The 20,106-nt window shown below is 33.7% G+C and overlaps 1 protein-coding gene across 1 annotated transcript in view; it reads left to right on the top strand.

The window, feature by feature from the left end:
- Nucleotides 1–2,666: 2,666 nt before the first annotated feature.
- Sema5c (Semaphorin 5c) overlaps nt 2,667–20,106 on the top strand; it is a 55,644-nt gene continuing 38,204 nt past the window's right edge. Inside the window, exons 1-3 of the mRNA XM_090113783.1 lie at nt 2,667–3,104; nt 13,769–13,890; nt 16,977–17,079. Coding sequence (XP_089969909.1) covers nt 13,794–13,890; nt 16,977–17,079 — 200 coding nt within the window. The 5' untranslated portion in view covers nt 2,667–3,104; nt 13,769–13,793. The remainder of the gene's footprint in view (nt 3,105–13,768; nt 13,891–16,976; nt 17,080–20,106) is intronic.

A 20,106-nucleotide genomic window follows, 5' to 3' on the forward strand; every position in this document is an offset into this window, starting at 1 on the left:
TTTGATCTTCTAAGTAAAGGTTACGTCGTAATAATTAGAGAATAATTAAAAGCTAAAAAAGGTTTGGAACACCTGGTACTTAGGTACCATTACCGTACCAAGTTATTTTAGGAAATAACTGAGGAACAAAAGCTTAAAAAAATACCAGCAAAATTTAGTAGGTAGACGTGGTAGATATATAAATTGAAACTACGACCAAAAAGCCTTCGAAACCTAACTAAACCGGATGTCTGCGTTAAAAGCCGCTAAAAAATAGATAATGTAGGTGGTACATGCATCCTATTCTATATTTTTTCTCTTCTGAATTTGACTAGGTATTAAAAAAATCTATTAACATTCTCTAAGAGCTTATAGTAAAAACTGTAGCCTATTACGAGTACACGTAGACATAAATTTTTCTATGTAAATGCATATCCGACATTATCAGTTGCTATCAACTGCATAATTCGTAGTTATTTAAAATTTATTCCTTGCAATTCGAGCTTTATTACGACTTCTTATTAAACTCGTTACGTCAATTATTTTTCAGATTTAAGATTTCTCCTTATCATAACGACCGCGCCATTAAAACCATATCCATAGAAAAACATTATATGTATTACTTAAAACTTAAAAGCATGCAAGAAGTATGCGGAACTCTGAAAATACAAAAATATACTTACAATTACTAGCAATGCAAATTATTTACACCTGCGTGACATTATCACATTACCGAGTACCGACTATACGTATATCTATATGCGTCTAAAAATAATCTTGTTCAAAGTGTTTGTATATTGATTTTTTTATCTTTTTAATACCATACGAGAAGGCATAATGGCGTTTAAATAACGCAATGAATTCTGAATAAAATCATCATAATTTATTGTAAATATCAATGAGAACTATTATTGATACATTGGAGGTAATTCTAGATATAGGTGCGCATATTAAATATGTGTTTAATATTTATATGAATATTATTATGCAAGTGCCAGGTAAGATAGAAATAACTCGTTCACGTATGAACGATTGCTACCTAGTTTTATTTTTATGAAAATAATACTAATAGTTTATTAATGCTCGTTGTAGGCATATCAATAAGTGTTGAATGCACCGTTGACAAAGTTGGTTTTTATCAGGTAGGCTTTAGTCCTTCGATAGGCTTTGATTCTTTGAAGAACATAAGTACGCAGGCATGCTAACGTTCTTCAGTGTGAACTCAGCATGAGTTTTCCCTTACGAGATAGGTACCTACCTGAACAAAAAGCTAGTCAAGTGTGATTTGGAATTGCGCAGCAAGGGTTCCGTAAAAAACGGATTCAGGGAAAAATGTTGTTGTTGATAAGCATAGGTATAAACATACTCCGTACTCGTATATAGATAATCTGTGATGTAAGTAATGTAATTTGCGTGGTATGTACAGGAACTGTAGGTACAGATTAATTATTTTTGACACCCACCTTCTTTCAACTTGATTCCGCCACATGTTATCGCCACATTTATGTCAGATACCGATACCGATTTAAAATAAACACTTCGTTTACTTCCTCAGCCAAAAATCCAGTAAGTTACCAGGGAAATTTCAATAGGTACGCCGCTATTTAAATATCTACCAATTTTATGACTTTATCAAAGCCACGAACGATAATACAAAAAACACGAGTCTTGACCCTTGATAACCTGCATTTAAAACCTTGTCCCTGTGTAATCATAAATATTTTTTGTAAATGACCTATTTTCTAGTAAACTAATTAAGTAGTATAATTTTTCATCGCTAGTTGAGCTTAACAAAACATCAGAAAACGCATTCGATTTTTAAAACAATGAATAAATATAATAATATTTAAATGTAAACCTACCATACTTCCTTGATGATTACGTATTGTGCTCTAGTCGTGCTAGATGCAATAATATAATAACTTTCTTTTCCTCTTATCGTTTTGATAAAGTAAACGGTAGTAAAGGTGAGCTTAGCGGTCGGTGGCCGCAAGGACGTCGGTGCGCGGGCGGCAAGTCAAGCACGCTTTTGTATGTGTGCGTGCATCTTCGCTTCGTGCTTTTGAGTTTGGTTTGGCTTGGCGGGGAATGACATTGAACATAAATGTTGCCCGCTAAGTAGTTTTCCCGGTATGAAGAAAGAAGTATGAGTATGCATGACAATAATTTATTTATGATAAATAAAAATAAATATTGCATTGCTACATACTTACCTATGTGTTAAAAAAATACATTCCGTTATTAACACATGATTTGAAGGACAAGAGAGGACAAACTGAGGACACAAGTTGAGGACAAACTTTACTTTAAAAAAAAAACAAATTTTAAATGGTTGTTTTTTTATTGTTATTAAAATGAAAGAAAAAAACTAGGTATTTCCTTAGTATGAAAAAATACAATGTATAAATACTGTGTTGTGTGCTTTTGTATTAATGTTATTTTTTTTAAGCAATAAAGAATTTTCATTCATTCATACAAACAAAATGGAAAAAACATAATATAATATGAAAGAAGCCATAGAGTCTGTAAAATATTACAATATGAATACTGTATTTATGAATAAAATAAATTATAATTACATTTCTTTTTAGGGAAACGTAAATATCTGATACTAGCAACATTATCAGTTTAGTGAAGAGTGTGCGCTATACTGCGAGCACGGGGCGGTACACCGCACCGGCCACCGCGTATTCATTCACGCACACAGTTGCGTAGATTGTGGAGTGTGTTTCGGTACGGCTTGCCGCTTGCGAGACGCGAGTCGTTAGTTTTATTGTTTTTTTTCGTCCTTCTAGCAAGCCACCCGTTTATCGGTGTATGCTTACCTGTGTACGGTTCATATTTTCAAAACTTTGGTGTTTCTCGCTAACTAGTTTACGAATACTTCTAAGTTATAAACAAAGTGAAATCAAAGTGGACTCCAGATGTTCGGACAAATTGCATAACCTCGTTTTGGATCAACAAATAAATATAAACAGTGCTCGGGACAAGTTTTACTAAGAGTTAAAAAATAAAAATAAAGTGATGAATTATACAATGGCTTAAACTGGTAATCCAGGAAGAGAATGGGCCGATGTTACGCGAATTTCGATACAACTCGCAACTTCACCCACATAACATTTATGGTAAGTAAAAAGTTTCATGTTTTGTTTCGTAACATGCAAGTTTTTTCGCAAATGGCTATCGCATATTCGCAGATGTGCTCTTTATTTACATCCTCGAGTTGCGAAAGTTTCATATTGCTTTATTTATGTTTATAGCGATATTATGAGTTGAAAGTTTGCAATAGATTTTATAATCAGTTTGCGCTTAATAATTTGTTTCGTGTAGCTGCGCTCATTATAATTTTATGAATCTTGCTGTATAATTTTTTCTAATTGCTTTATTAGGTCACTTCTGGTTTCTGAGGGTATCTTATAATTATTATACATACCTAGTTATCACTGACGTGCTTTCGTTATTTTTAAATTTAGAAGGATAAAATTTAGGATGTGGACCGTCGAGTTGGATATTAGCGATTTTATAGCAATAAGATAAGACTCTGAGAAGTAATTTTACGAAGTTTCAACCTGCGACGCCGCTTATTTTTTTTATAATAAAATAAACAAATTTGTTTAATTTTGTAATAATTTTCGTAATTTTGACGTTGACAGATGCCTGTCACTAGCAAAGGATTCACATAAACAGCTTTAGAGATATTTTTATCATAATAATACTTTATAAAATACATAAATTGATAGTAATATTATAAGAGTTTATCACAAAGATCCTTTTGAAGAGTTATTAAAAGCTGTGGAGTATGCCCAATTATTGCCCAATTATAACCTCAATTCAATAAATTTTTATTACATTAAAATAATTGTGGATTATTATATTTCCTCTAAAATATAAACATATTGGATAATAATAACAACGCACAAAGTTAAATAAAGTATTTTAGTAAAGATAAAGACATTACACAAAACACTAGTTTACATATCATCTCGGCTATTAATTAATAATTCAGTTCAATTACATTTCATTCTAAGGCCCTTCGCTCATGGAGCTACTCAAAAAGAACTAGTCACAAACTCAAATTACTAACGAATTGCCTGAGCGTCACAGCCCATACATGTTCTATGGAGATTCGCACACGACGCGACTAGTTACTAACTGGTGAGTAACGCGTTAGCAACCAATCACGCGCGACGCGTCGTGCCGGTCTCCAAGCTACTGGTTTCCCGAGTTTCTTTGTTTTTTATGATAAAAATGAACGAGCAAACATTGACAAGTGACTAAAACCTTATAACTTGAGTAGCGTTGTATGCGAGATACAATTTGTAGCTGGTTTGTAATCGTAATTACTGATTAGTTCAGTCATTTTTGAGTAGCTCCATGAGCGAAGGGCCTAATTCAATTTAAGTTAGTAATTCTAACAATAACAATTATGGGTAATGTAAGGCCCTTCGCTCATGGAGCTACTCAAAAATGACTGAACTAATCAGTAATTACGATTACAAACCAGTTACAAATTGTATCTCGCATACAACGCTACTCAAGTTATAAGGTTTCAGTCACTTGTCAATGTTTGCTCGTTCATTTTTATCATAAAATACAAAGAAACTCGGGAAACCAGTAGCGTGGAGACCGACACGACGCGTCGCGCGTGATTTGTTGCTAACGCGTTACTCACCAGTTAGTAACTAGTCGCGTCGTGTGCGAATCTCCATAGAACATGTATGGGCTGTGACGCTCAGGCAACTCGTTAGTAATTTGAGTTTGTGACTAGTTCTTTTTGAGTAGCTCCATGAGCGAAGGGCCTAACACACATAAATCCATTACACAAAAGATGAACAGTCACATAACCAAATCTGTCAAACCCGACTCCACGTGGTCCTTCCGCTGTTACCCCTAGAGTGTATCTAAAAAATCGGAAGCGCGGAGGGAGAGCAGCCCTCACCCGCTGTAGCTAAGTGCAGGCACCGTACGAGCCGAAGCGGCTGAGGCTGGTCGCCGAAGGCGACCAAACAGCTGAAGCTGTGTAGGCGAGTTAGGTGCCTGTACTTAGCTACGCAAGGGTGATAGGGCTGCACTTCCCGCAGCGCTGGAGCAGAAGCAGAAGCAATATAGTGAAACTGGAGGGAGTTTGGGAGTGGAGGGAAGGGAAAGGTTTATCCTACCATCCATTATTTGTAACTTTAGGCCCAATTATAACCTCAAACTTTGACCTTGAATATCTCAGGAAATACTGGTCTGCGCCGGTGGGGGGTGGTACCTAGGAGTTCCCCCCGACCTCCCCTCCCCTCCCCTCCGCGTACCCGCCCCCCCATTGACGGTCCACATTCTAAATTTTTACCCCATGAGCTTTTACATAAAATGAACATAATAAAGAAAATAGTAACTAACCTAAACATTGAATTAACTTCTCAAATGGATTCTAAATTTACCACAATTACCATATTTGAAATAACAATTACCGCTGCAGCTTATTGTAAAGTAAAATATCTACAAATTACCCGCATATGTTAGGTGCAAGTAAACAAAAGCTATTCTAATGTCTTCATCTTGCACACAATGGGACGAATGCAAATCTAAATGAATACAATGCTAGACCATTACAAGTGTAGCTATTTAGATGAGGCCAAATTAATGATTGGGAACATTACTGATTGCTATCAATGATGTACTAAACAATTGATGTAAATAGGCTCGTTGTAATAGCTATGGTATTGTTTTAGCGTGTTCTATAAGTTATTGTACGGGTTTTAATGTGATATACATATGTTTGAAAGTAGGATGGTGTATTTAGTAGTCTATGAAAAGTATGAACTTATTAATTTATTAATTAATTACTTATACATTTTAAGCAGTATTAATAATTGAAATGTCAATCATTTCAAGTATATTAAAGCTCTTTAATCTTCTATGACCTATGCTATGAAAATAACATGCATAGGTATCTATTTAAGTCAATTCTATAATTACCGCTACTCTATTTATTATTTTATTTATTCAAACACAATTCCTATACATAAAGATTTAAACATTGATCATTGTCTTAATCCTAAGGTCACATCTCATGACCTCAAACTTGAAATCTTGTTTTTTGTCAGATGAGATTTTTATCATCGTTCTTAGAAACCGAAAATGGAGCTGCCACAAATCTTAAATGCAAATTCCTGTAATTAACACTATATGAATGATATTCAAGTTTTTATATAATCCTGCAAATGAGTTAATTATAATTTAGAAAGTTTGCATTTTAAATACATTTAATTACAGGCCATTCTCATAATGCAAGGAAAGTCTTTTTGCATATTTTTTCTAAGAGCTTACAGTATTTGGTTACAATTTAACCACATATAGTTGGTCTGGGCTAAAATCTATCTACTTATAGGCTCATTAAAAAAAAAATGTTTTTTTTTTAATGTGGTAGAAAAAGTGCAATAACAAGAAAAACACATGAAGTAAAGTGAGCAAAGCTATTTAAAGCTCGTGCGAGGAAGTTAATAAAGTAATATTTTAATAGCATTTCTACAAAATCATTACAGGAAACTTATCTAGCAACACCGAGCCCTTGAAAGTTGCCAGTGCTATAATAAATAATTTTACGATCGACGCGATATCTTCGGATTAACCACTACCGGGGTTTAGCATTTAGACGTTAGTGCAGCGTGTTATACGTCTTACCTCTTATCTGCCCATAATGAGTTTGTTATATTCTAATATTAACCGTTCGTAATGCTCTTAGAAGCGATCAATTTACTTCGCTGGCTAAGAGCATAGGTTTTATCTACGTAATAATATGAGCTGTGTGTTCTTACGTAGATTAATGATGGTCAATGATTTATAATACATTTGTTTATTTTTTATTACGTAATGAGGATTTATTATCGTGTAAGTGAAGTCGAAGTTGACTTATCTTATATGTACATATCTTCTGATGGTTTGGTTATGTTAAGCATAATATATTTTACATCACGGAGTTATCATATTATGACTGGGTGAATAACTGAGCAGTTCCAAGTTCTGGTGTTAATTAATTTAAAAAGTTTTGCCTTGACAAAATGCAATAAGGCTAATCAAAATGTTTCTCATTTGGTTTAATGTACATGTCTTAACTGTTCTGGCGTCAGAGCTGTCTCTTTGTATGTTTACTCCGTTTTATAGAGACAGTAAATGCGTATCTAAAAGAGAAATTGTTTAGGAATTCGTAAGGAAATTTCGTTCTACCTGTGTAGTTTTACGACCGCTAGTTAAAAATGGAGCTTTTTATACAAGCCCGATACATTAAAGGTGCCTAGATTTATTACGGGCCGCAATAAAATCGCACCAATGAACTCAGCCTAATGTCCCGGGGTTCAATGCTATTGTAGTGTGTAGTGTATTGTTAAATAAAACCTGATATGGATTTATAGTACATCTATAACGATAACCTACAATTCGTTACGGGTCGAATCTAAGTGAGTGAGTTTTCTGGAACCTGATTGTTTTATTTGAGCACATTGAAACTCAAACACATGCTGTGTAATGAATTTGGCAAATAGCAGTTCAGCCGCAATGCACGGCCCACAAATCCCATCTGTGTGCTCCATTACCTTCCCAGAAATACTGGCTCCTTGTTTTCATTGGCACTGTGAGAGTCCATTGTTAGTTAGCCGCTATAGGCAATAGTTATGTTTTCAGCGATACGTGTTGATTGTGACCGACATGCTTGCAGGCACGTAGCGTGTACAGTGGAGAGGAAAAGCTTAAAATATTTGCTGAACAAATATGTTAACAAGGTAATTCTGAGGGCTGACGTGCCGGTAACAAGGGTCGCGTATATGTGCTAGAATTTATGGTTGTCGACGCTTCCAATGGCTAGTTTGTTTTGGTGTTGTAATGTTGTATTGACTGTACAAATGCGAAACCTTGTCTATGGTCGTGCTTTATGTTAAACACGTAAATAGAATGTACAAGTATTACTTAAGTTTAACGCTGTCAAAGGACTAGGTCTAGGTTGCCTTTAATATTAATGTTTTAGCTATGTTTGGACGTTCAATAATGCTTTGTTTAGAAGTATAACAGAAGCTTTTGGATGAATTAGGATTTGGCTTTTCTGTTGTTTCTGTTGTTCTTGTACATATATATATATATATATATATATATATATATATATATATATATATCGTAACGTTTATAATTGAAGTATTTCGTCGATAGAAATGTAACTAAGCATTACTTTTACGTACTATCAGTTGAGTAATTACTCGTGTGTTATCGTTATCAGTTAAGAAGTTTACTACCAGTGAGTAAATATACGTTATCAATACAGGTCAATCGGTTTGATGCACCTTATCAATAGTAAATACTTTGGAAAATGTTTATCTACGTTTGTGTACACTCGAACGAAAATATTGATTTTATTTATTTATAATAGGGATTTATAATCTATGCTATTTTAGATGGTGGCGCCAGAAGGTAGTTGCTTTTCGAGTGCATGTACATATTTCTATTTTATTTTTTTGGCACGCACTGTAGTGTAAATTACGGCTTACTGCATTTTGCCTTTAGAGATGTTGTTAGATTTATTTTAACTGATAGTACACTGGGTTCGTTAAAATACGTGAGCGTGTGTGCCGAGCACATATGTCAGAAGTGAAACTTCTTTTCAAGATTCAAAATCGTCGCCTTACTCCATGACGTGACGGTATTGCCATGACGCAACCTTAATTTTACTCTCAACAAAAACTTACAAAATATCCATTGTTCAAACTTGATAGAAACCTTCATTACCGAAGAATACAGTTTTACTGATGATTGATGAATAAAATAAATCCAGAAATTGCAACTTACAGGACTCGGTAACGTTTAAAGTGATGAATAGGGTACAGCAATTTCACCTTACAGGATCCTTTCAGTAACGTTTAAGGAAACACCATAAATACAAACAGCATGGCAGGTTGAAGCGAACCAAAACAGACATTCAATGCCATTCCGACAATGTTGCAACAAATCATAGACACCATAATAATTCAACTGCCCACCGCGACAGTTCGGAACAGGGTCTGTAAACTCCAATTAGGTTAAAACTGGTTATCTAAACAAATAACTGCCACTTGTTGCTGGTTAATCTTGAGGGCCTTTGCACGTTATACGATACGATATCGGATGGTATATGCCCGATGCGTGTATGGTAAATGGATACATTCGAATTTGGACGGTCTGCAGTAAAACAATTTGAATCAATTTAATTGAGATTTTTTAGCTTGTGCCGGTCAAAACCTGAATACAAAGAACACAAGTTAGGTGAAAAGGGTGAAATGAACTATTTAGACGTCTTGTTCAGTGTACATTGAATCTTCAAAACCTTACCACTAATGGTTTAAGTACCATGTAGATGTAGCTTGTAATATTTTTCATATAATGCAAGTTATCAAATTTAACATTCAAAGTAAATCACATTCCTTTATCAGATATCGACAACAGGTGAATATCGTGTCGTATAGTATAAAAAATATCGTAGGGACCCACAAGTGTATCAAATAGATCGTCTTATCGCTTATCCATATTGCTTCTGCTGGCACGCCCTGGTACTTGAAGTCGTATTAAAATACAATTTTAGATCCAACGACTTAAAGCACGTGGGGTTTTAACGTACTTAGCCTATATCCCTCGTTACGTAATAGATTCGACTTAAAATATTTGAAGATTTTTTGGGTGGGTTAAAAATAAAACAACAGTTTTCTAGAAGACAAATATGCTTTAACTTAAGTAAATTAATACGATATTTGACTGCCAATTAGTATTCAAATATTGATTAAAAATTAATAACGGAATGTCAATAAGGACGTGAAGAAGTTTAAATTGTTTTTCCTTTATTACTAGGGATGTAACGATACATGATTTTGCCGATACGATACCGATACCGATATTTGTAGTAATGTATCGGCGATACCGATACCGATACCGATATCGATGGCTTGGTAGAAAAATAAATAGTGAATTATGCATAAAAAGTTACCAACATTTAACAGAGACAACTGTTAATCGTATTCTTTTAAATAAAAATGCCAAATCAAAAAACAACAAAACCATTTATTTTAGTATTATTATTTTACAAAGTCAGTTAAACTTTAAGTACCTAATACACATACAATCAGTACCTAATAAAAGTTTACTATTGGTAGAGTTTTTTCAGAAAACAAAGTGCGCACGCGCGGGCGGCCTCCCGCATCGTTCATTGGGCGCGGGTTTTTGAATTTTTTGATATGAAAAAAAATTGGTTGTTTGTAAAGTAGGTTTACGATCGAGATGTTTACGTGATAACATAATGCAGTGGCAGCGCTCGAGATGAAACGGGAGATCGGTCCGTCTCTCTCTCGTTATCGAGAGAGAGACGGACCGATCTCCCGTTCCCGATCGTATCTCGTTATACCTGCAATCGCGCTCGTGAGGTTTTGGTGTGACACAAGTTTATGAACATGTCACCCGACTAAAACGATTTTAAAAACGTTATCACGTTAAAAATTAAAAAAATTCAAAATTATTTTTTTCTTTCCTTTACATAAACAAATTTGTGATTGGAACACTCCTAGTAAGCAAATAAAATGCTTGTGTCAGGAGGTTCCGCTCTTCCTTAACACTATTACAGAAACAGAAATAAAACAATATGAATGAATACAATGCAAAAACATAAAAGAAAAGAAAGAATTTAATAAAAAAATATCGGTATCGGTTGATTTATTATCGGCGATACCGATACATCGGCTTGCCGATATATCGGCCGATATATCGGTATCGGTATCGGTATCGTTACATCCCTATTTATTACCTTTAAGTATGTAGTTTCTACTTCAAAACAGAAAATCGTGTGTAGGCAATCACATTCGAATTACAACCATGTCTTGTTCGGTTTATTAGTGCAATTGAATTTAAATTGCTTTTCTATCATTAAATACTATTTAATAGCCGTTGAGTCTTTAATTAATAAGATAGGTAAGAAATTAGATTAATTATTCGAGTTTTGTTTTTTCGGGAGAGACGTTGCTTTTCCCTTGCCTGCCTTATAAATTAATTCAAACAAGTTCATCAGTCCTAGGACTTCAACATTTTAGAATAAACGTAATAGAAATATTGAAACAAGAAAATACTAAACCCATTTATAAATTTTATGTACCTACATAAAGGCATCTCCGTTTATAAAACGACTTTTTAATGTTAGACTTCCACAATAGGCACAATTCGACGCGCATAATTTTGCCGGATTTCTTTCAATTATAGTTATTTAAATAACTTTCTTATTCAACTAGCAAACATTAGATGCGCTTTAAAACAATCTAGCAGAACATTAAAATGCATTCAACTCTTAGATATGTTTGTAATGATATCAATTTGATGGCGGAACTCATGTACGTGATTTCTTTGCCGCTCCAATTTATATTTACGTACAAAATTGGCTCAGTCATTACTGCCTGGAGTAGATTAGGTTTTTACGTTACGCCCCGACAAAAAAATAATATGATTTATTATGTTGGTAGATAACTTATTTGTAAGCTCGCTATTTTGAGACGCAGCCATTAACGTCCGAATCGTAAAAAACTACAAACTTGAAACTAGCTCATGTCCGTGTAGCCTTCGTTACTTTGATTTTTTTATTATTAACGTTATGGTGGCTTTATTATACAGATTACGGATATGTTTCAGCGACTGTGCCTTTGGTTTCTTTTGTATTTTTATATCAGGTGCTGCACGAAAGAACTAATTTATTATGCTGCGTGTATATTTTTTCAGTAGAGTATACCCACGAACGTTTTCCTTTCGAAAATTGGATAAATCCGTTTGCTTAGTGAATTTTACTTTAATATGAATTATAATTAACAAAATATTTATTTAAGGTGGAAGGCGTGCTTCCAATAAAAATATTCAAACTCAAACATTTATTTATTCAATTAGACTTCTTCGAGAAGCACTTTTGAAACGTCATTTCATATTTCTAACATTAACCACCGTTTCGGAAAGCAGTATCTACGGAGTCTTCTCCGTAGATACGGCAAAAAACTCCATAGTTGCTCTTTTTTATTACGAAGATATTTTTTTACTTTAGATGCAGAAGGTTCAGGATCTTCATACCGCATACGTACGGATCTTCATTTATTCTGCCTATTTTGGTTCTTATCTCTATCGTATCGGTGTATGCTGCAACCACTGCAACTATAAACTCATTGCTAATCTAAGGCATTAACACACTTCCGAGTCTAAAACGCATTTAGTACGTGTAGGCACGGCTTAACATAATTGATGAGTGCACAATATCTAGGTCGGTCTATTTAGCATACGAACGTATCTCGAGTTTATAAACATTAGCTATCTTGTTTGTTTTATGAAGATAGCCTTTCAGCAAAATACGATCTAATGAGTGCGAAACTGTTATCGCCGCTATGAAGTGATCACTAACGAGATAGTGTCGCAAATCTCGGAAATCATATAATTATGGCTATATCTAGCGTATTGAAATTAATGTGTAGGTTTGAGAAAGTTATGTTTTATTGGCTGGTGGGAATATTGTTTAGTAATGATTATAGTGATTGCTTCCTATATTCTTGGTATATGAGAGAAAGCCTTTTTCAATAACTAATAACTTTAGAACTTTTGTCTGCAATGACCTCATAAATTAAGTTGTCTACGAAGTTATTGATTTTGTATTCTTTATGTTAATCATTTCAAATTTGGAACATTCGAAGCGGATTATGAGCGATAGTTTGATTGCGACGGAGAAAATTAATATGTCGATATTGAATATGATAGTTTGGGAGATAGCTGGATATTTGCTTATAATTTGAAATATTTTAAATTTTGTTTTGGACTTTAATACCGTTAAAATCTTAATACTATTATAAAGGCGAAAGTTTGTATGGATGTTTGTTACTCTTTCACGTAAAAACTACTGAACCGATTACAATGAAATTTAGCACACATATAGAGGGTAACTTGGATTAACACATAGGATTTTATCCCGGAAATCCCACGGGAACTATGCGGGTTATCCTTTGCGGGTGATATAAGTACAAATCGAGGCATTAAAAATTAATCGTCACCTTGATAGATCGCGTCCTGATTGCGCTATAAACGAAGTAAGATTTATTATTAATTAGAAAATACAAGCACCACGTCCTAGACTATAAAGTTATATTAATTTGTCGCAATAAACGTCAATTTGAGAGAAATGAACGCCGACGGTATCTATCTACTTTGATTGGCCATTAAACGTTTTTTGTACATCAAAGAACGAGAATCGAGATTGAAGTAATTGCTAAGGCTCGTAGATTTTAGACCACACTCGCGCAAATAACGCAAAAAATAAAGTTCTACCGACTGTATGTGTGTAAATTGGTTTATATGCATGTAACAAATTATACGTGTGGTAGCTTGAGCTTGGCTTGGTTTGTGTGTAGTTTAAAAGGAGCCTATGTGATTCTCTAGTTTTGTGGGTAGTACACAAGATGTTGTGTCGGTAAGCGTCTTATAATTTTAATCTTTGTTTCTCCGGTTATGGTAACTGACTTAGATATATTATAGAAAATAATTAATCGTGTTATTTTTTTTGTCATAAAACTGTCCGTCTTTTGGTTAATTATAATGTCAGTATGTGTATTGTCATATAACTACAATGGAGAGCTTTGAACGTGAAAGTGTGTTACCCTTGACTCAGTAACAGTAAAAGTATAATATGGTCACTTCAAACTTTAATAGCCTCACAAAAAAGGTTCAAACGGGCCTTTCAAATGTTCAACATGTGTTAAATATTAAACAATTGTCTTTGTTGCAGCGTAAATAACCGTGAAGGCATCAAAATGTGGCGTGGTTATCAGCTAGTCGCTGTCCTGGCCTGCCTCGTGTTGAGCAGGGGTGAACTTCCCGAAGACGACTTCAGGATAATAAACAAGCAAGGTAAGATTGTGTTATGGTCCGTCTAGAGTCTAGACAGTGCCAGAACGCACGAGAGCGAACAAGCGCTATTATTGACAGATTAAACGTGCGAAGGTCGTTTGTAAATTGTAGTGTAGAATGAGTAAACAGTATGCAATGACCGGCCTATTAGTTTTAATAGTTTCGTGTAAACACAGTATGTACACACTATGTAGTATGTATCAAAATAAAATAAGCGATTTACGTTGAGTTATATTTTAGTGTGTGAAATTTGGTCGTTGAATATAATTCATTTTAAAGGCTCTGTGTGTACGCACCATTATTAGCTTACAAGATCTCATGCCGTTAAGCTCTCCATGTGATATTTATGATTGTTTTAATGCTCCGTTGTTTTGTTTCACGGAACAATGCTAAAGCAAAGCAATTTGAACGCACGATGATTGGAATTGGCTAATGAATTTTCATGAATGTACCCACTTATGGGCATTAGTTGTGTAGTTTATTTCAAAGAAACTGTCCCAGGACACGCGTTTATTTATTACCGTGTAGGAATAATTTGATGGCTGTCTTGTCCTGTGTATTTAAAAAAAATATTAGTTTGTATTTAATATTTACATATTTTGTCCTCGGTAGAGGTAGTTTTGAATATAAAAGTGATATATCCTTTTGTTAAATTTATGGAATTCAATATTTTCACAGCTTTTGAACGATAAACCAATAGAAGATACCCAACATAGAAACTAAACGGTTGGTCATTGACTTCTCCAGTCTTCCTTAAAAACAACGTGAACGCTGGAAACCCGTAAGGCGTAAGGCATTTCATATTACCAAGATGGTTGCGAGATAAACCTATCATAATCTCCCTCGCAGTGTCTCTAAATAACAGTAATTTAAATCTATTACACACAGTATCTCACAGGAAGTTGACAGACCTCGCAGAGGATGTCATTCGAAGACATTTCACAAGACCTATATAGACTAGCTGATACTAGCTGATATGTAGTAGATAGATTGCCGTGATTCATCCTTGCTATAATGTTATAGACAGAACGGGGCCGCCTATTGTCTAAATATAGTGTGGGTGTATTATTAGAGATCTTACAAGTAATGAAGATGATTACATTCGATTGAAGGATTAATTTGCATCGGTGATTATCATATTTTATCGACAACGAGCTTCCGCCCGCGACTATTGCTTGCTATTTTTTGGGTTGACACATTAACATGGAACTTATAACCTTGTTTGGCTACAAATCTCGAAAGTATTCGTAAGAGATAAGGTAAGAGATATTAAAATATTGAAAAAAAAAACAATATTACTGTTTTAACAGTATTATTGCGTGTTTGTTTATGTAAACTGTAACCATACGATAATTTGTTAATTATGTATCCGATTTTATTATGATGAAAGTTTTTGTAATTATTTTATAACGGAATCATCTTACCGCTCATTTGTAAATTAACATCGAGTACGTTTGTCTGTTTATGGGAAACTTCGAAATTCAGTGCAATAACTAACCAAGTTTGACTCGTTTTATCGAGGCCACATGGACATATTATGATGCCGTAAAAGCCTTATATTTGCCAAACATAAGCGAATGTTTGCTGTACATTAGACTTAATTTATTCAGTTTTGTTAATTTTGGGTAAACACTTTGTTTGATGTTCTTCGCCTTAAATATGAAGTTTGTTTATAGTTTTATGTTCTCTTAAATTGTTCCTTTTATACGTGTGAAAGTGTTGCTTGAACTTTAAAATAGATATATCTTCGTAAATAAATAGAGATTATGTTCATATGACATTTTAAAATAATATTGATTTGTACTTAAGTATTTAAAACGACCAGACCGGAAATATTATTTAAAAATAAATGGATGCAAATGATCCAATATGTTAATTAAAGATATTTTCTCGTTTCCTAAAAATTAAAAACAAGAATACGTAGGAGTTAGTTCTTATTCAGCGTTACATACTTAGTAAGCTTAGATACATATATTTTAAGTTGTTTATAGATTTTATCTTAATTATTATGTTGGACAAGATAATGCAATTTGACTGCACTATGATGCTATAACTTTTATTTACATTGTAATTGAAACGTAAAAAACGATAATGCTTTAATTTTGTCATGATTTGGTGTCTAGTCTTCATCCTCTATTCAAGAAACGATATTCAATGATAAATAGATTTCCTAATCCTGTATCTAAACGGTCCGAGTTTAGTACTTACAAAGCAGAAGAAGTAGGGACAAGTAAAAGTACATATCTACTACAATATCTTACAATATAGACCGGTACGTTTTCAACTTTTTAATTCTAGTATTCAGCGGCTTAACTTTAAATCTATGACGACAATTTTAAGACAGTTGAAAACAAATTACCCAACTGTTCAGGATATATTTCCTCATACGCCCACTAATATGATCCAATTCTATCACCTAGTTTTCCAATACTTGATAAGCATAACTAAGATTTCGATTTAATTTATAAGAGGTATAAATCGATTTATGTCCAATATTTCAATCCTAAGTGCGCTATTCATCACATGCGATCAAATACTAGAATTTAAATGAAATAAATAGGTAAATGATAGTAGGTCAGTCAAAGATTCGCGTGTTTGTTAGGTTATCTAAATGTATTGGGGTGATAAAAATGTGTTATGAGAATAGAAAGTTATCCGTGGTCACAGAGAAATGCCAATTTTGGAGGTTAAGTGACAGGTTACCGAGGATTCTCCATAAATAATAAATTATTATTAAAGGCATAATGTTTTCGTCGAATTTCGTATGGACAATTTAGGACGTACCTACACTGGGTGTTTTTTTGTTGTGATCATTTAATAATCTGTTATTTTATACAATAATTATCACGCGAATTCTTCTAGTGTACATAATATAACCCATAGCTATAAAATAGCGGCAATCTTTGAAGAATTCTCCATATTTAATTCAAGGCTATAAAGCATTAATTATTTCGATCTTCAGCTGTAGACAATTCGTCGTGAGTTTACGACCCATAATAAATCCGTTATTTGTAGGCTCTGTGTAGTACAGATAAGATATATTTGGATTTTTACGCATTATCATAATTTATCATCATTATTTTCAGACCTGTTGGCGTCAGATAGCGATATCTTCGAAGATAAGGATGCCAGATCGTTTTCGCAACTGTTGTTCGATGTTGCAAGGGACCAGGTTATTGTGGGTGCAAGGTTGGTGAAATCTGTTTATTAGTGGTGATTTTGTGGTTTCTAACACAATTATAATATACTTACTTTATTCAGTATCAGAGTTCTGGAGAGAAATAAGGCAGAACTACATACAACATTAACTACATTTAACATTAGTAAGCTGATAACGATGTGTTAAAATTTTTCTCCTCAAATAAAGTCCAAACCAGATCGAGGGTTGTAAAGCATATGAAAAGTATATTAAGATGTGTCAAAAATGAGATTTAAGAAAGGGCCTGCCCCCAAATCGTTAAGTCTATAGAAATATGTAAAATATTGTTTTTCAAATGCCACGGCGCTTGTAAAACTAGTTTTTTATTGGCGAGCCCGTTTGCGTATGCGTGCAAATGCGTGGGAGTCACTTTGTATTTAACATCGCCATAAAGTAAGGTTTTTACAATATTGTGATACATTTATGAGCATATTTCGGAAATGTCTCAATTCCAACAGTGGGATGTTCCCATGCGAAGTGACGTGGGTCGCCAGAATTGACGATCCATATGGAGGTATCATAAATTGTCTCTTATCTTTAACTAATATGGGATTCTTATCTAATAAGCCTAGTGGCGTTAACGTTTTATAGTTTTAATTTAAATATTGCTTAATTTAGTTATGTGCGCGTTTTTTACGATTTTTTACTAGATATATCAGAATAGATTCAATCATTATTGGCGAAACAAGCTTCTCAATAAGGTATTTCACTTTCTTTTATATTGAATAGAAATGTTTTGGCACACTTAACAAAATGATCATGTTAATAAGAGTGATAGATACACATGTTTAGGTATAGCTTAATTGCTTCCTCTTTACTAATTAGGCTATCTATAATCCCTGTTTCCCAACAAAGTCGTGGTCATTGTCAGTGTTCAAAGGATTACTAATTACTGCTACTGGAAGCGATCGTAGAGATAGGTCTATTTAGCTTTCTAGAAACAATGTTTTATTAAAACGTGTTTAAATATTAAAACGTTTTGTGGGAACAATAGTCCTTACGTTGTAAGGTGTTTCTTTTTTTTGGATAGGGACTGTCAATTTCAATTGATCTGGGCTGATCTGGTTTTCTTCCATTCTTATGGTCCCATCAAAGTAATTTAAGGCAAAGTTAGGTGTCTGGTGGCTTATGTTAATATTTCGCGTACCTATCTGTGAACTGGAAAATGTTATTGTAATGTTCTTGTTTTATATGATTTTAGATTTGGCCTCGATGGAGGAATCATTGTAAAATCCACCTGTTGAATATTTGTAGGTACGACATCAGGTGTATAAACAGCTCATAAGTTAGTAATAGAAACTGGGTCTCTGTCTCCATTGAAACGTTTTATTTTCCTATTGACCCCTTTTACTTTATCCATGGGAAATAGACTTCGACGAATAAGGCAAGGAATTGCTATTATTCTTCATGGGAATGTATTGAGTTATGAGCGTATGTGTCTTCAATATTACGCCGTTATTTCTTAAGACTTATGAATCTCTGCCATATGTAGGTATTGCAAATAAACATACATCTCGTTTTGATTATTGACAATATTTTTTTGATTTAAAATAGTTTCGTTTAAACCATTTTTAAGTAAATGAATTTATAATATTATGTAGGTATTGCAGATGCGAAAGAGCGGTGTTACAAGTTTGAGGTGTGTGTGTGTGTTTGTGTCTGCCTGTGGCATTATAGCTCCCGAATGAATGAAGCGATTTCAATTTAGTTAAAAACACAAACATGATGTAGTAATTTTGAGAAACGAAAACAAATGAATCATGTCCATACTATACATGTTAGAAACTATGTATGTATAGTAATGACATAGCCTTGGAAAGCATAACTTAAGGCGTTACCCGGCAATTTCGACTATGTTCAACCTCTATAAAGTCTGGTACAACATAAAGCACAATACCGAAAAAAATATATAAAATAGGATGGTCTTTGATCTTTAATTGCTCGCGAGGACTTTTTTCCAAAGTTAATAGATTTCTAGAAAAAAAATGTGCCGTGGTCATCGATTTTTCCGCAAATACTCTATAAACTTCGTAACCTGCTGACTTAGAACTCTGAAAATTTTATGTTTAATAAATTATCAGTTACACAACAGTCCCTGACGAGGATTTTTTGTTTCACTGATTGGTATCTTTTTAAATACAAAATGCGAGGAAAAAAGAAGGTGCAGCGGGAGAGGTTTGAGATCCGTCAAGTATGGTCAAGGTTATTAGCGCATGTATAAGCCTTAAATAAAATTTAACATTGTTATACGGCATCTTTATGGCTCAGATCGGGGTCAAAGTCAATTTCAATGTCCGTTCATAGCATTCGAAAGGAAGTTCAGCATTATACTTTTAAATAAGTTTTAAATATACCATTTTATATGATTAATACATGATATTTAATGAGCCAATCAAAATGTCAATCATCAGAATCCGATCACTGTCCTAAAGAACTACATATTTCTTTAGGACAGTGACCGCTAGGATTTAGCTATCAAAAATATACATCATTTTAAATTAGGCGTTTAACCAGAGTTTATAAATAAAAAAGTCACCTTTTCATCAACAGACTGTGCTTTAATTGAGACAAACGGCCGTGATATATAATCCAAATAAATTTAAAAGTTGAATGTATTATATGTATACCCCATAAAACGTTATGTTTACATTATTTTGATGATAACACTATTTGTTCTATCCGTTTGAGTCATTCACCTGTTTGTAAAGTAGATATAGTTATACAAACAAATTGTAGACGCTAGTAATGATCAACATAATATGAACAATGCTGGTATTTTGGTCATTATGAATACATTAATTAATTATAAGTTATTTTGAAGTTGACCTTTAGATGTACGGCCGTGTATGTCGTCAAGTTTGTCGTTATTTTGTAATAACGCGAAATATAATCGCTTTAATTTAAAAAATAGGATGAGGTCATATTTAAAATGTATTTGTTAGATTTGAACTTAGAATAATTCATACATCCCATTCTTATGAGAATTTGGGAAAACATGAGGGTAGTTATAATATTAT

This window comes from Colias eurytheme, chromosome 20, assembly GCF_061535395.1.
Source record: "Colias eurytheme isolate Ceu_HAF_F1 chromosome 20, ilColEury1 Martin Lab GWU primary, whole genome shotgun sequence".
NCBI classification, from domain to species: Eukaryota; Metazoa; Arthropoda; class Insecta; order Lepidoptera; family Pieridae; genus Colias; species Colias eurytheme.